At 39.8% G+C, this 27,196-nt stretch overlaps 1 protein-coding gene across 4 annotated transcripts in view; it reads right to left on the minus strand.

Moving 5' to 3' along the window:
• ABCC9 (ATP binding cassette subfamily C member 9) overlaps positions 1-27,196 on the minus strand; it is a 71,935-nt gene that overhangs the window by 8,096 nt on the left and 36,643 nt on the right. For 2 of the 4 annotated variants that reach the window (XM_033057123.2, XM_033057122.2), the window contains exons 20-36: positions 26,727-26,832; positions 21,724-21,762; positions 19,834-19,935; positions 18,363-18,447; positions 17,808-17,888; positions 16,735-16,872; positions 16,130-16,255; positions 15,433-15,529; positions 14,280-14,527; positions 13,222-13,370; positions 12,340-12,409; positions 11,355-11,512; positions 9,241-9,333; positions 6,510-6,612; positions 4,173-4,274; positions 1,293-1,413; positions 193-323 (exon numbers count right to left, since the gene is read on the minus strand). In XM_033057123.2, coding sequence (XP_032913014.1) covers positions 193-323; positions 1,293-1,413; positions 4,173-4,274; positions 6,510-6,612; positions 9,241-9,333; positions 11,355-11,512; positions 12,340-12,409; positions 13,222-13,370; positions 14,280-14,527; positions 15,433-15,529; positions 16,130-16,255; positions 16,735-16,872; positions 17,808-17,888; positions 18,363-18,447; positions 19,834-19,935; positions 21,724-21,762; positions 26,727-26,832 — 1,949 coding nt within the window. Of the gene's footprint in view, positions 1-192; positions 324-1,292; positions 1,414-4,172; positions 4,275-6,509; positions 6,613-9,240; positions 9,334-11,354; positions 11,513-12,339; positions 12,410-13,221; positions 13,371-14,279; positions 14,528-15,432; positions 15,530-16,129; positions 16,256-16,734; positions 16,873-17,807; positions 17,889-18,362; positions 18,448-19,833; positions 19,936-21,723; positions 21,763-25,141; positions 25,181-26,726; positions 26,833-27,196 lie in introns of all 4 variants that reach the window. The other 2 variants (XM_033057121.2, XM_033057125.2) reach the window with 2 other exon arrangements.

Here is a 27,196-nt window from a genome sequence, read left to right on the forward strand (position 1 = left end):
GATCCCAGCCAAGAATAAGTTTTTATCTGTAAGTTCTTGATCTGTGCCCAGGGACCTTAGAGAGGATTGTAAATGCATATATCTGCCACTACAAGCTGTTAATCGTGTTCTTCTGCCACTTTAGAAAGGAAAACACAGTAACCAAGGATCTGGACTAAAATGAGGATGATGAGCAATTGCTTGACAGGGCACCTTTTGTCCTGGTTTGATATAGGCCTTCACATGCTTCAGAACAGGCTTCAGGTTGTTTTCATAGCGAACACACAAGTTTTCAATCTTGATTTCCCCCTCCTTGGGCCAGTCTTTGGGGACTTGAGAGGGATCTGAAATAGTTACAAAAAAACAAACAGAAATGAGTGCTGCCAGAGCTTCACCCTTCACAAGAGTCCCCTTTCCCCCTCTCTCCTTCTGGGGCACCTTCCTTTAAGCCACTGGAGAAATGAAGCTCCAGTTCCCTGCCAAGGGCAGCCTGAGCTGGGAACTGCCTGGCAGGCACTTGGCTTCCAGATCTCCACACACAGGGAGAGAGGGCAGATACTAAAGCATCTCTTGGCACTGTAACAGGGAGAAGCTGAAGGAGCAGAGAACGCAGTGTCAGGGCAGCATTAGCACGGCCCTGGGTCAGTGGCCGGCACAGGAAGGGCAGCTTGAGGAAGGAAGTTGTTACTGCCACACAGCATGAGCTGTTGACATTATCACAGCTCGTGTTTCATCCTGATTAGCAAATACACAGCAGGTTTTGTCTCTGGACTAAGGAGCTGGGCTTTCCAGGGAAGCTTCTTGACCTATGAGCACTTTTTCTTGTACTTCAACCACTTCTAAAGTAGCAATCAAAGCCAATTTGAAGTGTGTGGAGCACAAATTCCAATGTGCAGCTCAGAGAAGAGCTGCTGAGGTCTGCTTGGCAATGTGGGCCTATCTTTAGTCCACATCTGCTAGAAAGATCAGAGATTTTGAAGCATGTGACATTTCTAATTTTTATCTTTATTTTTGTTTTCTAAATAACTTACATGGATGTTTTACTCTTCTCGTCTACAACTGCCGTATTTTTGATTGCACTACAGGGTCCTGCTCTGCCTCCCCAGCATTTGATAGGATTTTTTTCATGTTGACTAACATGAGCAACATATTTTCATAGCTTCTTTTAGCTGTCCTTGTCATTCACACCAGTGCCAGTTTCTACACCTCAGTGAAAACAGATTTTGGCCCGAGAGGTGTGTACATTTTTCATGACCAAGCCCACCATTCTTTCACATTACCATGTAAAACCCCAAAAAGATTAAGAGCAATACCCAGGTAGCCTTCATAGTTCTCCGACTCCATGTTCAGGAAGCTGTGTACTTTTTTTACTGCACCCATCTGCACTTCCAGATCAGCCAGATTCCTCACTACCCAGTTCAGGTAGTTGGTTATCTGTACCACAAAATGAAAACAAGGACAGGGTTCAGCCTTCTTTCTGTTCATCTACCCGTTTGGAAATAAAGGTTGAATACATTTCTGAAAATCCTGACTCAGCATAGTGGTTCTCTTTTTAGCATTACAGCAGTTCAAGACTCAGTGGAACAGCATCAAATCCATAAGAAGCCAGTCATACTCCAACATAATTAGCCCTAAGACAGCAACTTGGTGCTTGGTATTCTCATCCTTATTTTTTGAAGGAGAAGTATGGAAAACTTATACCTAAACTTTGACTGATTGAGGGAATCTCTTGTTTTCAGCATCTAATAACCAGTGCTGAAAGAAACACAGAAAAGCATCAAAATTGAAAGTGCTGCTTGGTAATAGTTTCTATTATGCATATCCTAATCTTTCAAAGACTGCAACTAAAAATTAAGAAAGTTCACTATTTGCAAATATATTGAAAACATTTTATGATAATTTCATTTCTGCATATTTAGATAATCCATTTCTCTCTGTGGAAAATATGAGAAGTTTTTAGCACAGAAATATATGAGGCAAAAAAATGTGTTATCAATTCAGCAATATTTCTTTCCTGGTTTTTATTCTCATTTGTAATGAAAAAGAATTGATCAACAGTTGAATCAATAGTAAAGGTATTACTTTTAGTAGATAATTCTTGATTATTAGTCCTCTAACAATACTCAGTATCTTAGACAAACTCTTTTCTAGGCAGGTCTTACTATTTAAGGCTGAAAATTGTAAATCTGTTTCCTAAGTCTGTATTTAGGTGCTTCTGTAGAAAAGAACTGATCTTCTTAGAAAGAGTTGATTGCTAAGAAATTTTAAAACTTGAGATATTTTATGCACCTGAATGAAGTTTTAGAAACTTAAAAATAAAAATATCCTATGCACAAACATATTCAGAGAAAGGCTTTGCCATTTTTTTGGTGAGTCCCAAATAAGGACTTGATTGAGAATAAATCACCCAGTCTCACTTCTTTACTACTAACATAATACTGATGTAATAAGCAAACAGAAAATAATTTTCACTGATACTCAGCAAAAATTGTTGTTAATCTGCAGGATTTGGCAACTTGCTTTGTCCTTAAGAGAGAGTTCCTGATGTGGGATCCTCTCCTCTTTGTTGAGAAGCCTGCTGACTTGATGTCCAGCTTTTGAGTTAGGAAGTTGGAGAAATGGGAAAGTTTGCAGATAAGCAACACACTGTGGAACTGCTACTTGCAGTGGCAGGCTGCTATCCTAGATCTGGCAGATTTGGTAACACAGCCTGGTACCCAAAAAGCTCTGCCCACTACCTCAGGCTTCATCACAGTTGTGCAAAGGACTTGGCAGTGTTTTTAGAAGAGGAGAGAATAAGCTCAGGATATCCACTGTAAACGTAATCTCAGTACAAACAGTTTGCTCTCATCCAGGTTCAAATATCAGCCCTCTCCTAGCTTCAAAGAGTAATTATGAAAAAAACCAGCTATGTCAGGGGACACAGGTGATGATCCAGCTGCCTTCAAAAGTTCATCAGGGTTATTGTGGGGCAGGAGAGAGACAGGTGATCACTTGGTGCCTACAGCTGTTCTTCACCTGTTGTGCCAGACTTCAGCATGTGCCTATTTCACACAAATGAACTGTTTGCAAATAGAGGCTAAAAACAAAGAAGCCCAGGATGATGCAGACATCCTGGTGCTTCCAGATCCCTGCTAATGAAGCAGCATTACCAGGAATGTTTTCAGAGTGAAGCTGAAGCCCTGGGACTGATTCTCAGTTGTTGACAGATTCTCACACTGTTGCAACAGCAGCATGGAGGGGGATCTAAGGTCACCCTAAGGCAGCTGCTGAGGACTTTCTGTTGTAGCCATGGGCTCACCAGCAAAGCCATTCATGTGCACAGCCAGATCTCAGGGTTAGACCCACACCTTTATCTCTTCCTCATACCAGTGCTTCAAAGCAGACAGATTTTTGCCATGCCAGCCATGGTTTCAAAAGTTCTTCCTGCCACTACCATCCTATCTTTGTCCCCACTCTCATGGCTCATTCAGTAATACTTTGTCTCCTGGTTAATTCATGAATACTTCTGCTGTCTGCAGTGATTCACTCTGTGCTCATGATGAACACTCAGCCTCTCCTGCAGCCAGGTACACTAAAATACTGTTCCTTCTCCTCACTGCTAATGACAGTGGCAAAATGGACCAGCTACTGGGCCACCACAACCTTGTCATCAAAAAGTCCATCTCCTCTGCATTCCTACTGCTACCTGGCATGATGAACCATGCCCACAAAGGTCCCAATCCCCAAATCCATTCATAATTGCATAGACAATCTTAATCATCTCAATAATTTCCCTTCAAGGACAAAACCAATAATTCTGTTTCTTTGGCAATTATTTTATTTGGTCTTTGGTTTAAGATTACCCAGATGATAACAATCTGTATTTCCTGGCAGGTTTTGCCATGTAGAGGTGGAACCAGTGCTGTGTTGTACAAAACAGAGTGCACAGCAGGTCCTCTTACGCATTTTTAATTTTCCTACTCTGCTTGGGAGCACGCAGGGCCTGGGAATGGTTGTGTTTTTTTAATTGGCTCATAAAACCTGAAGCAAGTCCAAGTTGCCCTGAACTCCTCAACTTTGGCTCAAGTCCATTATTTGCATGATTCTTTTTTTCAAGATTAAGAAAGCCGGGAGATGACCATGCACACATACAACTATTATAACATTAATGTGTTAGTCTGGAAGTTCTTAGACCTGGCCTTGGCACGTACCGTCAGAGCATACAGGAGACCCAGCCCCACAAACCCCGAGTGTGGCCCTTCAGTGATGGAAGTGACAGCAGCAGTCAGGACAATACAAGCACCCAGGTAATCCTGGAATGAGAGAGGACAAAAAAGGGGAAAAAATGCAGCGAACAGAACATTTCTTTACCTGTTGAGCAGTTCTGCTTTACCAAGGATTATTTGTATTATGACAGCTAGCCATTAATTTTGGTTTGGTTTTTTCCCTTGGAAGAGGTCATGGTTGAGATGTCCAACCTGAAATACTCAAAGCAGCTTGCTGAACACTAGTGAAACAGGCCAGCAGTTGCTGCAAATTCCAAATTCATTTGGGCTAGGGCATCCCATGGTGGCCACCCTAAAAAGAGCAAGGATCAAAGAATCTAATACACATATTAAAAAAAAAAAAATCATGAGAAGGATATAACAGTGACACCTCTAATTCCTACCATTAAAACAAATCAATTCCACTCTCTCCATTCTCCTTCAGGTCTTCTCAAATACGGGTTTGGCTTCTCAAAAAAGGAAGTATCATAGACTTCACAAAGACCAGGAAGGTTTTTGGTAGAATTCATACAGGTCATGCACATGTTTTATTGGCAGAAGCTTTACAGGAGCTGGAATCCATTTTGTTGATGTTTACCTCAGGCTTTTCATGATGTTTACATGTCATTTCATGGAGTCAAGGTGTTGATTAATGGGATATGGTTGGTATTCCCACTGTCCCACTGCTGCCTGCATTACATTTACTTTGGATCACATTTTCCGTTCATTTTGCTCCTCCTGTCACGAATCTTCCTTCTGAGATTTGAAATGAGGGCTGCCTATTTCATCTGTCTAAAAAATGTGCTGATGAGCAGAATACAGACTCAAAATTTACGGGGGAATAGACTCAAACTGAAAAAGGGGGGGGAGTTAGATTGACTATGAGGAAGAAATTCTTCCCTGTGAGGGTGGTGAGGCCCTGGCACAGGCTGCCGGGGAAGCTGTGGTTGCTACATCCCTGGAAGGCCAGGTTGGATGGGGCTCTGAGCAGCCTAGCATAGTGAAAGGTGTCCCTGCTTCTGGCAGGGAGTGGAACTGGATGGGCTTTAAGGTCCCTCCCAACCCAAATCATTCTGTGATTCTGGGATTCTGTGACTCACACCTATGGAGCATAATGGTCTTGAGTTTCCAACTTCAGCTAGGACAGGACTTAACAGCTGCTATTAAATCCCACAAACTTTTTTGTGATTTTAGTACCACTGTGCAATTAGGCAGAGATAGATGAACTAACTATTCCTTGGCAAGACCACATCCTTGCTAATGTTCTGATCAGGTGAGGTGTATTCTTGGAGCAAATTTATTCTGCATGTAAGCAAGTCTAAGACTGTGAGACATTAACAGGCTTCTTCCAGGATTGGCTGTTGCTCTGTTATTTATCTGTCTTATATTTGGAAGCAATTTCAGCTGATCTTGGATGCTGTAAGAAGTGAAAGCTTCAAGCACAAGGGAAAGCATTGCCATCATAAAAAATAGAGAATAACTTTGTTGCTCCAAAGGTAAAGACGGTGAGTATACAGCCTTTGATGTGAGGATTAATCATGACTGTTGCTATTTATGTCCAGCAGAATCAGGCCACTTCTCTGTTTATTCACTGCTCTTTATGTTTCAGATGAATAAGGGAATCTCAGTTACTTTGCTTTCTTCTTCTTGCCTAGCAGATCAGGAAATCCCTCATAGAGAGCTCCCCACAAAACCCAGGAGCCTATGTCACTGTCAGTGGCTGCATTGTGCCCTGCTACTATTTTCTTTCTGGAATCTAGTTCTGCTATCTTTCCTGATATCAAACAATAAAACCACCAACAGAATGGCCCTGAAAGGGTTTAGCTTACAGCTGTGGGATCAAACCTGCTGCTGGAGAGGTACTTCAAGACCTGGAAGATCAGTGTGCCTAAAACAACCCTGGAAGAAGGATGGCACAGTTCACAATGCCACTGAAAAGCCACATTCTGCCTTGAAAGCAGTTCCTGCTGTAGCAGGTCTGTGGATGCTGCACAGTAGTAGAGAAAGTCTTGTTTGAAGTTATGTAAATGTTTGTTCTTGCACTCCCTTCAGACACTAGACAGCACAGCAGCAGAAGATGAGGCAGACTTGTATTTTCTTACTCCTGGCCAAGAAAGCTGAAAAAACCTCTGGGTTTAACATAACAATCCTGATCTATTTTAAGGAACTCTGTGTATAATCTCCTCGTGAGATTAATACTCATTATTATCTTCTCTGCATCAGGCAAAGTCTCTGTTTGCTTCCAAGGTTTCAAAACCATAGCTGGAACAAAACTGAACGTACCGTCCTGACCTCCAGCCATCTGTTGGCAGCTGACAGAAATAAGTAGGCAATGTTGTTCGTGTCCGTCAGCTCCAGCATACGTTGTTTAAATCTGGATTCATGCCTGCGAGACCAAAGTTGTTACATTACAACACATTACGCACTCACACACAAAAGGGTGAAGCATTAACTCTGCTCTGCCTTCTCTCTCCCCAGCCCAAACCCTTTTGTCCTTCTGTTTTTGCCGAAGCTCGGGTTAAAAGCTCCTCCCTAAGAACGTGTATCTGCTGCCAGAGCGACATGTGGAGTGGGGAGGGATTTGTTTGACAAGCAATTCTGTTGGACTAGGGTTTGGACCAGAGACTGTCCCCACAAAGAGATTGCAATGCCAGGTTTGTGGGACAGATTTTGTTTCCTGGAGCTGATCCATTTTTTATAGCTGTGGATTGTAGTCCACTCCTGCCACAGGTGAGTGCTGCTGTGGCCCCTCATCTCCTCCTCACAGGCCACTAGCAAGGGCAGAGGGCTCACCTGCCAGCTTAAATCTGATTTCAGAAGTTACCTGGCCAGCTGCAGGCCTCTTCAGCAGGGGTGACATCCCCCATGGATGTAGAGTGATCTGCAAATCAAACCTTTCAGCTACTCAGCTCAGCTGTTTTCTCAGCCAATCACACTTTGCCTAAACAACTGGGAAACTACAATCAGGGAGAGCTATAGATCACCTCTAAATTTAAAAAAAATGAGTGGTGTTACCTCCACTGCCACTTGTTCCTCTCTCCCCCACACAATGCCCATCACATTTAGAAACCAGTGCAAGGATGTCAGAGTGCTGAATGGTCAAGGTACACTTTGGGAGGAGAGGGAAGGGGGAAATCTCTGTTGGTGCAAATGTATTAAATTCATGGTGCCTTGCACAGTCAGACGGAAACCATTTTGTTGTTCCATATTCTATTGTCTGGTGAATACTTCACTTGATTAAACCAGCTGAACTTCAGTCAGCAGCTCAGTGACTGTTTTATCTTTCATTTCAAAGCCTCAGGGCCCTGCTGTGAAGCACCTTTAATGCCTGTTCTTCCAGAAGCTTCCTCTTTTTTTGCCCTACTATTTTCTCCTGATATTTTATTTCTCTCTGCACAGCTTGTAAACATGACAAGCAACCTCCCCAGAACAACTGGTAATAGTAATGATGTGGGGAGGAACAAGGATGCACTGACTACTCTGCTCATCTGCTTTCCTGGCAGCAAAACTTCTCCTCTCCTAATGGAAAATCTGACATGCTCAATCTGTGTTTTCATCCACGTTCAGCTCATCTTCTGGGCACTTTCAGACTTTTATCCCGTCAGATGACGAACAGCAAAGGTCACTGAGATTGCTCCCTGATCCAACTGTACAGCTTTGCAGTAAGTTATGTGAGGAGCTGCTCAATTTTACCCTGGAACATGCTGAACCCAAACTGCAGAGAATGACTAACAGGACCATCAGTAAATACAAGCTAGCAGACAATAAATGCAGGAGACTTCAGGTTTGGTGGGCAGTGGAGCACACTCAGGGAAATGAAATGGCTTTGATTAGCACCAGAAATCCAAAAAATCTCAATTGTTGTGGTGCCACTGGGTTGCATTTTGCTCTCTGCCATCCAAGCCCTTTTGGTTTTTTGTGAGGCAGAAAAAGAGTTGAACCACTCAGAAAGTGCTAAGCTCCTTCATCTTCCTCAGGCTCTAACTTCAGGTTATAACCTAAATCCATAAACTTCCTCAGATGATGAAAGGCCTGTCTGAACCTCTTGAGAAGTACTATTACATCAGCATCAGGCCCTAATGATGACTTCCTGTTTCAATACATCATTCTGTTGATAAAGCTAGTTAAAACAGTTCCTGTTGACCACCGGCTCACACCTCTTCATCACAACAAAGTTTTTGCTTGTTCTTTCACAGGTGTTACTGCAACACTCTGTGCTAATAGCTGAACTCCTAAAGCTTAGCTTGATGTGAGGAAATAGCCTTTAGCTCATCAAATAAGTGTGTAAATGGCACTGCAGTGGCATCTGCTCTGGTTTGGAATTCTACATAGTGCAGAATGAGTGCAAGGTGCACTTACTAGGAAAAAACCTCAAGCTGGCACTTTGATGGAATCATAATCATAATGGAATGAACATAGGAGATTTTGGCCTATATTTCATGTAGTAGAGGGAAAATATATGCATGGAAAGCTGGCAAAACTCTCTGGATCTTACAGAATTTATTTTTCAGTTTTGATTAACAGATGGAGGTTTTGCAATATTAAGATCAAGTTCTATTCTGACGCAGTTTTCTTGGAAAGTCTCTTAAGTTGCACACTGCCTTTCAATTGGAGAGTGCTATAATGATGTCTCCCTGCTTGGGAAGTGAGTTAGACACAGAACTGATTCAGGGATACTTGGAGAGGGTTTGAAGGGGCAATGCCTCTGCCTGCTTGGCAAAACAGAGCTCCATTCTGTCCAGATTAAAGGCATGGTTAAAACAGACTCATTAAAAGTTTAAATATCATATCCTAAAAATGTAATCATCTTTCATTTCTGTGTTACTGAAAACATGCAAAATGTTTAAGAGGCATGGCAAAGCAACAGGAAAAAGAAAATCTGTTCTCTTTCTTCAAAATAGCTTAATAAAGTTCTTCAAATTCAACAGTTTGCCCTCAGAAATGCTCCAAGGAAGCTGAACAGGCTGGCCTGACCCCCAAGCCTTCCTCTAATAATTTGTTTTACAGATTTTACCCAAATGCTCTGATAGTGGTAAGGCCTTCAGCTGTCTCAGAGAAGTGGCACAGCAGAGGGAGTTGGGTGCTGTCATCAAGTTCCTGGAGGTCCCTGGGAGTACAAAAAACAACAGATGCCCATTACAATGTAAACATTTCTGTCTGCAAAAATGTTGCTGCACAGCAGACAAGAATTTATGTATTGCACATATTCTTTTCAGGATCACACAAAATAATATTTCTATAATACAGAAAGACACTGGCATGGGAATATAACATTCCTTTTTTGCCATAGGAGCCTTTGAATAATCTCCCTTCTGCCCTCTTCATCTACTTTTGGTTACTTTAAGCTTCTATTTGCCCCCCAGGGATAATGACATTATCATGTCTCTCCTGGATAAAGACCTGCTGTCTATTTTAGATAGATCCTAATTACCTTTGATTCTCACAGATTTTGATATATTAATAAAATTAACTTAAATTCAAAACCATTGATTTTAAACTTTATGGCATGTTATTTGTTACTCTAAGGTGAGGTATATAATATGGTCTGTGTATCAGGATGTTTATATATTTTACCATAACAGCTGCCCTACCAAAAAAAAAAAAGTTTATTTCCACATAAACCTGGCCTCATTTTCCATATCTGGAAGTACCACAACATAGCAGTTCTTCTCTTTGTGCTGTTAACATTGGTTGTAGCAAAGACAGCACTGACAGAGAAATATTATATGAGTGATAAATTTCCCTAATTACTCAGCAATGGCACTTCCAAGACCTGCATGGAGCAACAATATTTAAGTCCAAAAAGTTCCAGTCTTTTAAAAGAGGAACATTTTCCAAACCACAGAAAAAAAAAATACATCTTTCTGTAACACTCTGCCATTGGCATAGCAGCCAGTTGTACAAACAGAAGAAAGTCCAGATCATTAGAGATTAAAACTTGCTATAAAAATCCTACTAATTTTGCACACTGTATTAGATAGGCTAGGAGAAACATCTGCTCAATGTTGCTGAATGATGTAGTGTGCAGAACTGAATTTGCTGCTGATGTTTTGATGATAAATATCTTTTGAATTTATGATGGAAAATACACAGAAGTTTTTGAAAGATGTAATGGAAAATACAACAAAGAGTCAAAGTGCTGCAAGAAATACTGTAAATATTTGCATTTCTAAAAATTAGTGAGGCTTATATGCCTGCAAAGGACTGCATGCAAGTGAGTTACAAATACTGACTGAAGATATGCCTTCATCCCACATTTCCCAAGACTAATTTTTAGGGAAATAAATTGGATGTTTTAATTTCTATTGTCCATCAAAAGAATGCAAGGCACATCTCAAGTGATGTAAAAGAGTTTAATTTAACAAAATAACTTGAGAGTGAAAAGGTCTTCTGATTTTTCAGCCACCTTGAGATCTGCCACACACAGCTTCAGTTTGGAGATTTGGTGGGGCAAGAACAAGGTTTCTGAAAAATCTCAGAGAAGTTAAGCAAATTATTTCAGATTTAAACATTTCTGGTTTGTGAATTCTCATTACAGGGTTTTCTTATAAATAAATCTTCTTGAAAGATTCTGGCTGATAACAAAAGACTAATAGCTTGAATTTAAGAAAAAACTTCAAATGGCTTGCTGAAGATATTTTATGAGATTATAGAATTAATTTACTACCAGAAGTAGGACTCTCTTTTTGCTGAAAAAAATGTACTCTACACCCTGCCAACCACCCTGAATATGAAAAGCTGTACAGTGGAAATGACTTCCTGTGGAGCTTTTTTCCCAATATAAAGGAAAAGCCATGATTGATGCTAATCCAGGGAGTTATTTTCTGTCCTCTACTAATCCTCAAATGTCAAAGAGGAGTTTTGACTAGATGCAAGCTCAGCTGATTAACAAATTTCATGTTCATCTGACTCTGGAGCCAAAAAAATCGATTCAGTTGGTGTTACTACCCCATTTATAGCTGGGTCAGTTGTCAAATATTCCCCAGTGCATGTCTCAAGTTGATGCCTCAGGATCAAAAGCAGGATGCCACAACCATCTCCCCCTTTTTTGGCTCCTCACATTCCACCACAGTTTTTATGTACAATATTTCATGGAAGAAACTTTCAGGATGGTTCTTTAATACATACTTGGAAGCAACCCTGAAGTATTTCTGGATGAAATAAAATGCTATGCCCAAGGGTACAAGGGCCACAAGGAACCATGGAGTGGCATAGGAGATCATCCCAATGGCTGACAGGCAGAGCAAGGTGGATCTGGTCAGAGACTCCAGCGTGGGAGGGATGTGCTAGAGGGAAATGAAAAACATCCATGAGGAAAAAAATCCCTGGTAGCATCACTGTAGACCTTTTCCTATAGGAAAAGTGGAATAATGCCACTATGCATTCATTGATATTCTCCTATATTCTATATATTCTATATATTCTATATATTCTTTCTGTTTCTATGGGTTTCCTAGCCAAAAGTACAGGGGTTAAAAAATGAGTCAGTAGGTTTTTGTTTTCTAAAGGTCAGAGTTTCAAAGATGGGAAATAGGAGCCATTTCCACCTCATTTATATATCAGGCAAAAAAGATAAAATTGTTCTTGATAGGTCAGACATTTAGAGAAGTAGAATGCTCTGCTTCAGAGTCTCATGGATTTTTATTCCATGTTCCCATCAACCTTACATTCAGGAATATTGTTCGTGCAAAAATTTTAATGCACATAGTGAAAGCCCCTGAATGCTCTAAATTCATGTGTGTTGCCAGCCACGGTGGAACATTTATTTGTCACACCTACTCCCATATATTCAAAGTTTTTATTTTCTACTGTGTTTCCTGTTTCAAGCCCAAAAGCTGATGTTTTCTTAATCCAGCTCTTCCAATAGAATCAACCAGTCTGCATATGAAGAAATTAAGAGCCACTACCTCCCACTATGCTTATTTTAATGGTTTCCTGCCCTCATTACTACAAATGCTTCTATTTTTTACTTCAAGCATCCCTATTATCATTCCCAGAGCCTAGTTTTGCTATGCCTATCTCTACTGAAAATTTTAGTACATCATCTTATTCAGAAGTGACATGAAAATTTGTAAAGTCAGGATAATAAAACAGAACAGATTGATAAATCTACCTGATCAATGATATTTGTATCAGCAGAGAAGCGATTTAGAATTAGCCCCAGCGGAGTCATGTCGAAGAACCTATTAGACAAATTAAAACCAAAAAGTAACCTGTCGAGGAATTCCAGTTTTGGATTACAACTCCAATCAGACAGAACACAGAGCTGTGTACAGCCATTGCCTGAAACCAAGCAATAAATATGAGTAATATACCAGATCATCTTATCTACATCCTGACTGTCTAAATGCTTCTTTTGGCACTTCCCCTGAAAAAATTTTGTCTCCTCTTCCAAAAAACTGCTGTCATGTGTCCTGATCTTTCCTTTTCGCTCCATCAGGATTTAAGATCCCTTCCAAAGATCACAGCCTGTTCCTGGCTGCTGCTCAGCCTCCTTCTAATGGGCACCAACCTCAGATGTTTCATGGAAGCACTGTGATAAATTTATTTGTTATTGAGGCACCCTTTTGTCCATCCTGCTGCCTGTGAGACCCTGGCTGCACAGAAGAAGCCTTGGTGTTCACATGGTTTGACACCATGGCCGTTGCTCAGAGCTGGAGCTGGGTGCCCTGGAGCCTGAACTGCCCTCAGAGCTGTCCTTCACTCCCCAGCCCTGAAGGGGTGCCAGCTTTCTGAAGCATTTCAGCCAGATAAAAAACACATGTTCTCTCATGGAATCTTTTCCCCCCATTATTATCTCACTAATTATTTTCCCTTTTAGAGGCCTTGGAGGAAACAGGTATATATACAAGAGTATATATTATATATATATATATGAGTATATATATATGAAAGTATATATAACACAAGAGTATTTTCCCAGGAGTACCCTTGCAGTTACAAAGCAGACAGGATTTGACCATGTAGCTTTTCAGAGACATCATTTTTGCTGTACCTGATTGGTCCAAGGATGATCTTGTTGAGGAGATTGTGGTGTAGGTTCTTGGCTGCTGTGAGGCCCATCCATTCCACAGTCAGGGATGTGATGAGGCAAAGGACAATCCCAGCTCCGGAGAGGATGCTGAAGACAGCTACATGATAAGTCTGATGGAATAACAAATACATCAGTTCTAGAAATAAGCACCCATTTTTCCTTTCTGCTAAGAAGTTCCCAAAATACCTGGTGCCCATCAGCTACTATATCATATCTCTTGTATTACATAATTATATATCTTCTTCAGGAGATAAAAGAACTATGATGGAACTGAAATTCATTAAGTCCACATAATTAGAAGCTCTGACAGTTCTAAGATCCCTCACTCTATTCTACCCCTCAAGACCTTGAAATGGTAGCTCTTAGAACTGTGAAGACTGATTATGTGGACAAATACAAAGGATTGTTAGCCAAGAAACTTAGGGAAACAGAGTGGAACCTCTCAAGAATTAAGGCATTTGAGAGATGTTGGAAAGTTCCACTTCATTAAGTTCAAGCATCATTAAATTCCCAGAGCAAATCCTAAACTGATCTGCCAGGGTTATAGCACATCCAAGCCTTCTGAAAGTCTAGCAATTGGATTGTGGATTCCATTGGGATACTGTACTTGAGTCAAATTTACAGGATATCAGCAGACTGTACTTAAGCAGTATAATTGAAGACTTTCATTTTATTTTTTTTTCTGGCAGAACACTTCTTGACAGCCAGTACTTAGGAAAGTGGGGTCATTGACTTAGAAGGCCAGTTGTAAAATCCAAATGGAAAAGTTTAGTGTAAGGCTCCTTACTTTGAAAGGCCAATTATTTTTCTACCCTCAAAGATGCTTCTGTTTCAGTTTTGAGTGGTCAAAAAGATTGATAAAATTTGAATTGCCTTCTTTTAACATTAAGAATCCATCCATCTTGTATAATAATCTACCTATCATTTCAATCCAGCTACTTCTAGACGAACAGCAAATAATTACTTTAGAACAGGTTTTCATTCATTTTTTCCCTGTCAGGCTCCAAGGTCTGGCTCACCTTCCCTTTGCTCTTATCTTCATCAGCATTCCTGGCTTCATTTGCATTGTCTATGGATGTCCATGTAGCAAGCCAGTAATCTATGGCCACAATAACTGAGTGTTTCAACAGCTTGGAGAAAATCATCAGAAAGAGCAAGAAAAATCCTCCAGAGGTTAGATATCTCCAGCAGGTTTTCCATGGCATCTTTGTCCTGAGCCTCAAGACAGTTGACATGTTATCATCTTCATCTTCTTCCTCTTCTTCCTCTGTGACTCAGACATTTGATCAAGTTAGCTTGGATTCAATAATAACTATATCATGTTTTACCAGATTTGTTGGATTCTTTTTTCTTCTGATTTGAATTTAAATTTTAAAGTCAAAATTCAGTTTGTCAAAATTCAGCAAACACTTCAGACATATTTTCACAAGACTTCCCCTGTACCTCTAACAATTCTATAGTTTGCCAATCTTGTCACAGTTTTGTTAAGAAAAAATCTTATAAACCAAGTCTTCACTACTTATTATTTAGAGCAGAGACCAGGCCTTTCCCAACCCATTCATCAGCTTTTATTATACAGTCAGCAGAGCAATTTGGAAGATTTTAGAAAACCCTCCAAACCTTTCCATCCAGACTCTTCATCATCTGTTTGCATGAAAAAGTTCAAAGTACTAAAATGCTAATTGATCACATTCTATTGAAATACAAATGGTGGACGAGTTCTGCTGTGGAAAATACATATTTCAGAGGTGTAGAAATATGAAATCTAATTTTTTTTAATCACAGATAATAAGAATATATATCTCACAGCCCTGCAGGCTGCACTTGAGGAAGGGAAATGTTGACATGCTCTTGACAGCTACCTCATTTTTTTTTCTTTACAATTTTATCTGATGTGGTACTTCAATCTCATCCCTTAATAACTCCAGGCACTGTGAGTTAGCAAAGAAATTAATTTGTTTTGATACACCCTTATCTCTGTAAGATGTTTAGGGAAATAGATGAAGAATCCTTTAAACAAGTCCTACTGTAAACAGGTCAAAATGTTAGACTTTGCACTATTATTACCAAGTGTCATCAATGGAGTCACACTTTGCTGCTAAGAACTGCCAGCTCTAAAAGTGGAAAGGCAAAGAAAAATGGTATTAAATAAGGTGAAATTGTAAAACAAACCTTCATCTTCATCTTCCAGCTGTGACTTGGATTCTCTGGGGTACATAGCCCTTCTAAGGGTTTTTCTCTCAAGAGTTGTCTGGTCAGCTTCCATATCCTGAAATAATTAGGTTATCATTATTATTATTAACTAATAATGGGTTTTATAAATTTGAGAGCTTAGCTGTTCACCAATTGTAGTAGTACTTGCAGTAATCTCAAAGAGACTTTATGTGGATCATTTAACTCACAGAATGGAAAAACACAGTATTTATCAATTTAAATTTCAAATAATTCAGCTTTGTCCATTTCTTTTCCACTCTCTCTGCCATTTTTTCATTCATTCTCTTCTGGAATGGCAAAAACGCCAAAAATAGTCTTTAGAGAATCCTAAATGTTCATGGCAGTAACAGAATAAAATGATAAGAGATACCATAGGAAGTTTCTGGGTCCAACCCTTGCCCCACCAAAGGATCAGTTGTGCACCACATTTCCGAGGGTTTTCTTGGCTAAGATGTCCTTACAAACCATCCATGATGGATATACCACACCCTTACTGGACAATCTATTCCAGTCCCTAAAATTCCTTACAGGTTATGTTGTTTTGCCCCAAAGTCAAGTTGAAAACTTGCTTCAGATATGGTTTGGATTTTTGGGAAATTGAATTACAAATATTTCTTTGCAGAAAAGTCATCCTTGCCCAAATGCTCCTATTTACCTTTTCCAACTCTTGATCTTGGCGATTCATCAGAGTTTTCCAGTGCTCATACAGCTCAACATCCTTGTTTTGGATATCCTTTAGTGTCCCTTCTCTAAGCACCATTCCATCCTTCATTGCTATGATCTAGGGGAAAAAGCACCCAGCACTCAACAACACAGATACCATAATCACTGACCTGGATCCTACAAGATATGTCTCACCATTAGTGACAATACAATTATGCAAATTTCTCTTTTCTTTTTATTCAATATTTTATTAATAACCTCTTAAGTTTGCTGGTACAGCTCATAAACTGAAACTTGTATAAGTCATGCTTTCCTGAACATATAAAAAACATTGAAAAGAAGGGATAGACTTAGTTGCAATTAAATCAAAATTCTTCAGGCCTTTCAATGAACAAAAAAATCTACTTATATAATAGAAAAATAAAATAGTTCTTCCACTATAAAAACTGTGTTAGTTAAAGTGGTAGCCACAAGGCATACAGAATTAAGGAGGGACTCTACTGTAGAGAAAAGTAATAATCCCATTAAATGTTATGGTGTTAACTTCAAGTGTACATTCATCCTTAGCAAATTTTCCCCTGGTACCCCTTCCCTTACCCAGTCAGCATGTGGCAGATATTGTAATTTATGTGTCACCAGAACAAGAGTCCTCTTGTCTTCTTGCAGAAACTTCAAAATCCCTTCCTGCATTAGGTGATCACTTAAGTGAATGTCCAGTGCAGAGAATGGGTCATCCTGCAACCACATCAAATTGAAAAATATTACAACAGGATACAAAAGTGAGGTTTGTTCCTAAAATAGTATTTTTAAAATAGAAAGCATCTGTCTTTACTGATGCTTCATCTCTCTTTAGTGACTAGGACCCAGTCAGAGGGCTGTACTCCAGTGAGCTGGAATCCACTGCTCTTCAGTTCACAGGACTTAATTTCATTTTTTGTGTCTGGCTCTGTGTAGTGCTGGTGCCTCAATGACAGAGTGAACAGCAGAACTGAAATTTCCCATCGAAATTTGAAAATGCCAGGATCCACAGCCAAACTTGGGCCCAATTTTGATGTGAAACTGGCACAGGAAATTTAAAGCAGAGATAGCAGCTCTTCTGATTTTCTCCAAACTAAAGTACAAACATGCTTGGTCTTCACTTGGAGTGAGTGTGGCTGGAAATAAGACAACATTCAGATAAGGATATCAATATGCAAACACTTTTTCTTCAAGAAGTCTCTACTCAATTTTCAAGAGGCTCAAACAGCCCCTTCATGAACCTCCTGAAATTCCTAATATGCCTTGAAAGTAATAACAGAGAAGGGAAAGGTTGTCCAACTCCACAGCAATCTGCAGGAGAGTGCTGAGCCCTTTATGTTCATTATGGCTCCTTATCAGAAATCCTGCTGATTTCTGTAGGACTGTGCTGATAGTAGGTAACCACTGAGAGCAAGGTGAATTAAGACAATCTGTTCCACTCTTCAGTGTTCATCTGTGCAGGAATTCCCACCTTCATCAATCTCCCAGGATGTTTTGATGCTGCCTCTGATGGATGCTTATTTCCTATCTCTATAATTTGGTTTTGGAGATGAATACAAGTCCCCCTAGGTCTTCTAAATATAAACTAAATATATGGAATTCCAGTTTTATTACTATCTTTGCATGCTCCACGTAAAAAAGAAAAATCTTACCAAGAAGACAATGTTGGTGTTCTGGTAGAGTGCTCGAGCTACACAGATTCTCTGTCGTTGGCCTCCACTTAAATTAATCCCCTAATGATTCAAATGGATCAGAAACACGCATCTTTGAATAAACATTATGACAGGCCTTTGGAAATGGGATTTTTTACAATTATAGAGTTCCATTAAAAATAAAAAACTTCATTAAAATGCCAATTCTACTGATAAACAAGCATAGTCCTTATATAATGATGAAAAGTTATTGTTTGTGGTAAGTGTAAATTACGAAGAGCTGCTCTGAGCACAGCAGGCTTTATAGATTGAACAGTGTAACCAATAGTAGCATCAAACTCTGCAAGCAAAAAATGGGAGACTTCAGTTTAAAAATCTAATTTGAGAAATAGCTAAAGAAGCAGAAGAGATTTCAACTTTTTTTGTAGTAAACCTTGGTGAATTACAATTATTTACCACTCTGGCAGCCCAATACAGACTAGAACTGTGTGAATGACATCAGGGAGTGTCCTAACACAAAGGCCAAGCAGAGATAAAAGCATTCACATTATTTACCCTTTCTCCAATTTCTGTCTGGTCTCCAAATGGCAGTAAGTCAATATCAGGCTGCAGAGAACAGGCATCTGTAACAGCCTTGTACCTGGAAAAACAACGTGGTCATTGCAATTGTTTACTCAGCCACTTACTCTGTTAACACAAAAACCTCCAGGTACATGTCACCACAAAGTTTTTATTGCTCTGTGATGGCTGGATAATTGTAAAAATAAGTAGGGCAAAATTATTATTGAGAACTAATCCTGGAGCATTGTAAATGAAGCATTGTAAAAAATTACATCTTTATTAGAAGATGTAATTTATTAGCAAGTCTGCTTTTTAATTATGTACATTATTGAGTACATTCCTCCCTATCATGGAGTTGTTTTGTTGGACTCCAGAGTGTTTGAAGCTATTTTCCACTGAGTTTTTATTCTTTCCCCTTTAAGTGCCTCTTCATTTTCTTTGAAGTGATATTACAGGACAAGGGATCCTTACAGTGCTTCTGGGCTTACCAGAACCAACAAACCACTTACAAAATTTTGATTTTTTTTTTTTTTGTGAGATTTCTGGGTCTGTAGCAGTTGATCTGCTATGAGCAGCTGGGATCAGACTATTTCAGTGATGAAATTCAGCCTGCCCCTTTGAAATGAGTGAGACAAACTTATGGCTGAAGAATCTGGTCTCTGAAATTTTGGTGCTTTTCTGGATTTCAAGGCATTTGGTCATGGTTAGGTTTTACGAAGTCAGAATGGAGTCATACATCTTAGCATAGACTGAGAGGAACAAGGTGTATTTGCAATAATTGAAAACAGAGAGTGTTGCATTTGAAAACACCAGGAATTTGTTTCCCTTAAGTCCAGTCGCTTTTCCCACATTTGTTAATGGACTTTTTAGAAGGATGGAAGAAGCAGGTGCTGGTAAGCACAATAGAAGCTCTCAGCTTTCACACTTCCTTCTCCTGTATTTCTAAAGGAAGAATTAAGGGCATTCCCTCAAGGCACCAATTCTTCATAAATGCTGTTTTTGGAAAGTGGCTGCTCCAGTAACTTGATCACAGCAGGATTAGCACAGTGGAAGCATGCCTAGAATCCCTGTTTCCAGAGTCCTCTGGCAATCTTGGGCTCCATTAAACAAAAGAATACATAAATAGTCTCCAAAGATGGGATTCATCTCACCTTGGAGATGACACATATGGCTTCAGCTGTATTCTGTGGAGAGCCACTGCCACTGTGGATTTCTCACAAACATCTTAGACACATGCTCTCATTAGAGGAGCAGCCTAACTTAAACCAGAAACCTTCCTCTGAAGTGAACAGTCAGGTCAGCCAAATCCACCCCAGGTTTAGCATGCATTGATTGATGTTTTCCAAAATCTAGAAACTTCCACCAGAAGATGCCAAAAAACCTTTGTTAAAAGGAGCTGCCAGGTGTTTTTGCAAGGAGGTGGATATTTACCTCTGCTTATTTTTGCAAGGAGGTGGATATTTACCTCTGCTTATTAAAGGGGCTGCCAAAGATGATGTTCTCCTCCACGGTGGCATTGAGCAGCCACGGCTTCTGAGCTGCATAAGCCACGGAGTACCTGTTCCTACTGCAGACAGACACAGAGCTTTAGTAAGAAACCAAGTCCTCACACTATGAAATGTCTGATAATCAGGTTTTTAAAAGTTAATTTCATGAATGAGCATTCAGAAAAATACAGGGAAACACATAAGCAAAACAAAGTGAAGAGTTTTAAATCTGATGCTTTTGTTAGAACAGCACCCACTCTCTCCCCTGATGGCAAAATCTACACTCTAGGTTGTATTCTATTCTACTCTAAATGGTTGGTACCTACCTCAATCTAGTAATTGCAATTCAAATCCAAAGGCAAATTATAAACTGTACTAAGAAATATTAAATTATCACACAAATAGTTATTTGACATTATTTTCTCTAACTTGCTGCTTTCTGAAGTGTGAGATTATTTTATATGGCCATACATATAAAATACTTTTTTCTCAGTGAATACTTTTTTCCCTTTCAGTTTATTAGATGCTCGGTGATACTGGAAAAGAGGGCAACTTCATACAGATTGGGAAGGAATCATTGTAGCCTCCCAAGGATTTGTTAGACATAGTTTAAATATGTCTAAATGCTTAGTGACATTTGTCAATAGGGGCATGAATGTTTTTTACTTCTGGCTGTTTTGCCAAGGTACAGCAGCATAAATAGCCATGTAATTTCAGACATTTTTCTAAGATGCCCAAGGTGATGTGAGGAAGGAAGTGTGAACTGGTACCAGCTCATGGATCTGAACATTTTATCATAGAATCATGGAGTGGTTTGGGTTGGAAGGGATCTTAAAGATCATCTTGTTCCAACCCCCTGCCATGGGCAGGGACACCTTCCACTAGCCCAGGTTGCTCAGAGCCCCATCCAGCCTGGCCTTGGACACTTCCAGGGATGGGGCAGCCACAGCTTCTCTGGGCAGCCTGTGCCAGGGCCTCAACACACATACAATAATTTTTTTTTTTCTAATCTCCTCTCTGTTAGAGTGAAGACATTCTCCCCTGTGCTGTCGCTCAGGCCCTTGTAAAAAGTCTCTCTCCATCTTTGCTTTAGGCTCCCTGCCATTTCTGAAAGGCCACAATGAGGTTCCTTCTCAGTTTCTATGATGGTATGGCTTCCAGCAAAACATTTGCTTAGCTTCATTTGTAAGCATGTAGGATTTACTACTGAGAGAGGGGGTGCTAAGGCAGGTGAAACAGCTGGTTAGAAGCTGTCAGCAATATCCCAAAACTTCCAGGAGTTTTAGCTGTTCATATGCACTCATATGAAATACATCCTCAGGGTTATGAGGCAGCAAACCGTGGTGTGGCTCCCAACCACAGCTCTGTGTGCCACTACCTCTCTGTCATTTATGACATACTTTTAGTGGAGCTTGTCCTTCTTTTAAACCTGCAGCCAGGGGTGGAGTCCCTGTTTGGCATCAGCTGGAGCTGAGCTGGCTCCCTCTGTGCCCTGCTCCATCCCATCCCAGGTTAGGCACCACGGGGAACCCAGGGTTGGGCAGAAAACTCAAAAACACGTGGGAGGAGACACCTAATGATGCCTCATACCTAGAGATCCTGTCTTGCATGACAAGGAGAACATTGAACTCCCACTGAGGCCAAATGGGAGCTGAGCATCTTTCAGACAAGACAGAGGTAGTGGTTCACTGGCTGGAGAAGTGTGGGATCCACTGGATTTGCACAGTCTATCAATTAATCCCACAGTAAACAATTATCAAACATGGTAAGGAAACATGGAGATGGCTGAAAAATACAAAGATGAGGATTTGGGGAAATTCTGAAGAAATTAATGATTGTTTTATGATACACTAGGAAAGAAATAATACCTTCTGGATGCTTCAAAAGAAGGTTCAGTTTCATTTACACTGTAAGTTATGGTAAATGACATTTAGTAAGCAGGAAATATAAAGAATAACATTTTGTGCTAGTTTTACATACAGTGAACCTGGAGTTAATTACACACTTTAAGAACTCAGCATAAGTTTGGGTATTTATGTTCTTGAAGGGAAAACAAACAAGGTCCAAGCAAAACCATAACACTTTTTAAAATGTGACAGTCTCATATCTACAAGGCATAGTGGCTAAACAGACCGATTACATTGTTAGAAAATGTATTAAAAATGAAAATTGTATCATAAAAACCTATTAAAAATTAAAATATTAATATTGCCTGGTAAGCAATAAGTTAGCTTCACCACACAGTTCTGCCAGTGGCCTTCAGAAGTTGGTAACTAATGACAAATTTCCCCTGGAGTAAAGATGAGGTTTGCAGCTACGCTGCAGGATCAGAACAGATTTTTAATATCTTTGTAGCACTAAGGAAACATAAAGCTGTGCACAGCTCTACAGCATGTAGGTTTTCCTTGTCATCCTCCACTTCTCAAGAATCAAATTCTTAAGAAATATATTCTGAAGAGCATTCAAATAGCAGTAATGACATGAATGATTTTGCAGCTCTCTCTGTTTGTTAATTGACTTTTTAACAGTGCCAAGTGCCTGGAATGTCAGAGAGCAGTTTTGGACCAGTGATGATGCTCAGTCCAGGCATGGTGATGCATCACTGCAAAGTGCAAAACCTAAAAGAGATTATACCAGGTAAATAGAAACAGGCATTGGAAGGAGGTAGAAAACTCATGCTAAAACATTATTTTCCTGACTTTGAAAAAAGAGCCATGAACAGACAAATCCTCTTCTCTTAGGCCTATGAACACTCCAGATTAAACACTTCACTGCTGAGACAGAAATGACTGCTTGACTGCTGGGATACCAGTAAATGCAGATGCACTCATTAGCAGGATATCCAAGTCTAGAAAGGGCATAAAAATTCTAATAGGAAGCAGAGTCCTTTTAATGCCAGACTCATGTATTAAGAACCTTCCCAAAATGCCAGAACTGAGACATGTTGCTTTCTGTGCTGCACATCAGCTGAGGACTTGGATAATTCAGGCCTCCTAAAATGCACAGTCTAATTGCCAGAGAAGGTGCTGCATCAGAGGGCAGTAAGTCTCAGAGGTGGCAGAGAGCCACACACTGAGGCTCAAAACAGACAGCTCCTCACTAAAACTTGGTCTCTCATTCAGCAGAAGCCTCCAGTCTTTTCTACAATGGAAAAAAAGTTACAAGAAAGCAAAAGACGGGGTCTAAGGAGAGATTGAAAGGGGGCTGGTATTTAGGTGAAGGCAAACAAGATAAGAAACCCTAAATTTGCTCTATTCAAGACCCCCAAACTTTTGTCAGGAGAGCACTGCAGTGGTAGAGAGAGAGAAAATGTTTTCAGGTGTAAGTTTGGGAGCACCCTCTGAACTACAAGTTTAAAAAAGCTGGGCACAAGCCTTGCAAGACTCCTTGCAATTCCATTCCAGATTTAATATGCTTGCCATGATAACCAAACAGAGTTTCTCAATGGGCAAGGACTAATTTTAGGAACTCGTTTTCTTAAACCATTTTCCTTGGTTAGAAATTTCATTCCTGACTTAGCTTGACAAATTGACTTTGATTCTCCCAAATTATGAATGAGATTTCTGTGAGAACTCACATTTACCAATAATCCCATGAATAAACACAGAGAAGACCTTTAGTGAGCTGGGGCTTTCACAAGCAAGGGGATTAAGTATTTGGTTTTATTCTTTATTACTCTGCTGAATCTGAGAGAGTGATGTGATTGCAGGGCATGGGAGTGGGCTGAAATTGAAGCTCCTGAGATTTCTAAAAAGGGTAGTTTATTTGCCTGAGGGGATTAGCATTTATTTCCTCTGGTTCATTTATTTATTGAAATGTGGCTATTTATACTGATTTTTAGCTGTACTATAAAATATACATATTGCCCAAAATGGGGTGTGTTAAGTTCAAGTTTGAAATGGTAGGAAGGACCAAACTAATCAGTCATTTTTATAGGATTTTGAATAGATAAAATTTTTAAAAAATCTATTGAAATCAAGGTTTTAAGAAAAAGTAAAAAGATCTCTTTCTGAGGTTTAGGTAATTTTATAGTCACTCATAATGTTTTAAAATAGACTAAAGCATCTCTAGCCAGGCCTGATTCCCTCATCCTACAGAGTAATGAAGGAGGAGAAGAAAGGTGTACAAAATCTCTGGGATACCCCTGTAACAACAGAATGAACCATTTCCTCTGCTAACATAGGCAGGAAATTGAGGCAAGATGAGGACCAAGCATCTACACAAATTAAATACAGGAGTTTAGAGGAATTTAGGCCTGTCCCTGCAACCAGAACTACTAGTTCTGCTGGTTTTGGCCACTGCCATATTTATGTGGGTAATTTTTTATCCCTCTCATGCTCATTATGCCCTTCAGTGCTTTCTGTGAGCTCCTGTGGTTGTAATCTTTTGGTGAGCATTGTACTTGGCAATCCTTCTGAGGGGAGCACCGACTTTTCCTAATATTTGTCACATCCTTCTGGATACTTGAGGACAAAACAGGCCATTTTTGAGGATCTGTTTAATAGTTCTTGTGTTCCCTGAGCTTTTCACTGAGTATACAATAAGCTGTTTGCACAGAAACCATTTCTATGTACAAAAAAACCACATAACAAGTAAAAGGGTTCCACTTAGCCCCTCTTGGCTTGGCAGTCTAAGATGGTTCTGACTGTTTGGCTTGATGTGCATGAGGAGAATACGTTTCTACATTATTCCCACAAATTATTAAAAAATAACTTCATAATAAATAACTTTCATCTGAAAAAAACTTGGCGGAATGACTACACCCAGACACTCCCATGCATCAATGTCTAACAAGCCTCTCAAGCTGATTGCTCACTGGGAAAACAAAAACCCAGCCCCATGTCTAAGGATGTCACATTTCTGGGCCGTGTCTCATATAAGTGGGAAAAACTGAGACCCAGCCCATAAAATTTGCCCTGGCCAAGATCTTTTACAGAAAGATACACTGCCGTGCTTTATTTCCCTGAGATGCCAAAGCAGTGACAACCCTGGCAGCAAGACACAACAGCTCTCACTGCATTCAGCCTCCACAGCAACAGGGAATTTGAATCCCAGTGATGCCTTGCATGATTCTCCCAATGCAACTGGGGCTGCAATCTTGTCCATGCTTACAACTATTTTGTTGCTACAGCTGAATTTGTAAAGGAATACATCTAGCCTGCATTCCATCCCTGGATCAGTAGCTGCGTTAGTCATGCATGGAGAATTACATGGAAAGGGACTTAAAAGAGTAAATAGGACCTTAATTATGGTTTTGCAAAATACAGGAGCCACTTAGTTAAATACCTGAAGTATCCTTCTGTATTCATCTGTCTGCCAGGCAGTCTGAAATTACCAGCAAAATATAACCATGTTTGCATCAGCTGTATCACAATTATTGTGTGCAATGAAAAAAACTGGAGGTGTTTGCTAAAACCTGAGTTTCTTGGTGTTGTGGTGATGTACAGACTACTAATCAACTGACAGCATGATTCTATCTCTTGAACAATATTAAACTTAATTTTTTTCCACAATTCTTAATTATGAAGCATTTCATAAGCTGTATTTATTATGTGTCTAAGATTTCTCATTTTTCTAATCTTTCCAATGCTTCCAGTATCTTTATCTAGGAAAAATTTGAGTCTTTCTCAAATACTTCTTTCAAAACAATTCTAAGAATCATTTCAAGGTACGTTCTACTTACTCCTTTCATTTTTTTCTTACTACCGAAAAAAACAATGCCTGATTGTGGTATAAAAAACCTTCCTTGCATGTCTCAAAGAAATAACTGTGGTAGGTCCCATATTCTTCTTCCTTCAAAGCCTAAATTAATATATAATTAAACTAAATTTAGTGTAGACTTGGCTTCAACTGTACCTGCTACTCCAGTGAGATCATATGTTTAGAATAGCAGAAAGTGAAGTATAGCTAGAGAGCAAAAATGTCATGGATACTATCACAGGAAAAGCAAAAACCATCCAGTTTACAACATTGCTGTAAAAAAAATAAGACAAATGAGGTTACTAGTCAAGGGATGGAGCAACAAAATATTGGTCTCTGACAAAATTCCCTCTTCTCTCAGCAAAAAGATAACTGAGAGGAGTTTGACTTGGTAGTTTTAAAGAAACAGAACTGATCTTTAAAACCAAACAAGTCTTGGGTTTACAGCACATCACTTCCACTGTCTCTGCCCTGCCTAGGCTTGAAGAGTGCCTGCTGCCCCACTTAGTTTCTGTGGGAAGTTCTCATTCACTGGTTCTGAATCCATGCCTAGCCTCATGGGCAGTTCTCCTGTCAGAAACAGCTTTTCCCAGCCTTTACTTTTAAGGTATTTGGTGTGCTCAGGCTGCTTTTTGAGTGTATTACTGTGAAGAGTGACACGGTTCCATAGATGAGGCTTGGGTAGGTACCAGGGAAGGAGAAAAGCATTGCTCACATGTAATTACATTTTTTTTCCTGCCATCAGTAACAGCAGCTCTGAGTGGAAATACAACAGCCCATACATCCCACAGGGCTGGAGAAGCTCCACACTTTCACTGGTGGATACAGGAACAATGTGACAATGCTGACTTCAATTATAGCGAGTACTGAAGCCTGTTTGATAAAAGGAATAGCCTATGCTTTCTATCCAGGTCATTTGCTAGGCCAGTATATCAGATATTAATAACCAGACTATCTTCTATCCCTTCCTTGGGCACCCTGCTCTGCCTGCTCTGAAAGTGACAAAACAATGAAAAATCCTTCCTGAGTTGCAGGTGATGCATTCCAGAGAGGATCTGGGTGATGGTAATCTCTCAGCATGCAGTTCTGAGGCATGAAGTTTACATTTCTCACAGCAAATCTCAGCCTCCTCCTTAAATGAATACAGAAATTAATAGCTATATAAACATACTTGCTCCAGTGAACTTTTCCCTCCAGGGTCTGCATCTCTCCCAATATAGCAAGGAGAAGTGAAGACTTGCCACAGCCAACTTGGCCCACAATCATTGTCATCTGACCTATGGTAATAGTAAAAACAACAAAACACTTTTTAAAAAGAAAAAAAACAGTTATACTCTAGTTCATGAGGCCCAGCTAGATTCAGCTCTAGAGCACTTGAACAGATTCAATAATATTTTTAGCATTCACTACATAAATGGGCAATATTGCATGTATTCATCCATGGAAACATTAATGGATTGCAGTAACACACTAATCTCCAAGGAATGAGACTTTTGCTCTTACCTATATTAACATTTGTTTTGTGGGACTGTGTTACTCTACAGAAGTTATTTAGGGTCAAATGATATATGGTGGGGAGTGATTATTCAGCCTGGAGTTCCATGAAATTTTGGACCAATCTAATAAATGAACTGAAATTAA

Source organism: Catharus ustulatus, chromosome 4 (genome assembly GCF_009819885.2).
Source record: "Catharus ustulatus isolate bCatUst1 chromosome 4, bCatUst1.pri.v2, whole genome shotgun sequence".
NCBI lineage: Eukaryota > Metazoa > Chordata > Aves > Passeriformes > Turdidae > Catharus > Catharus ustulatus.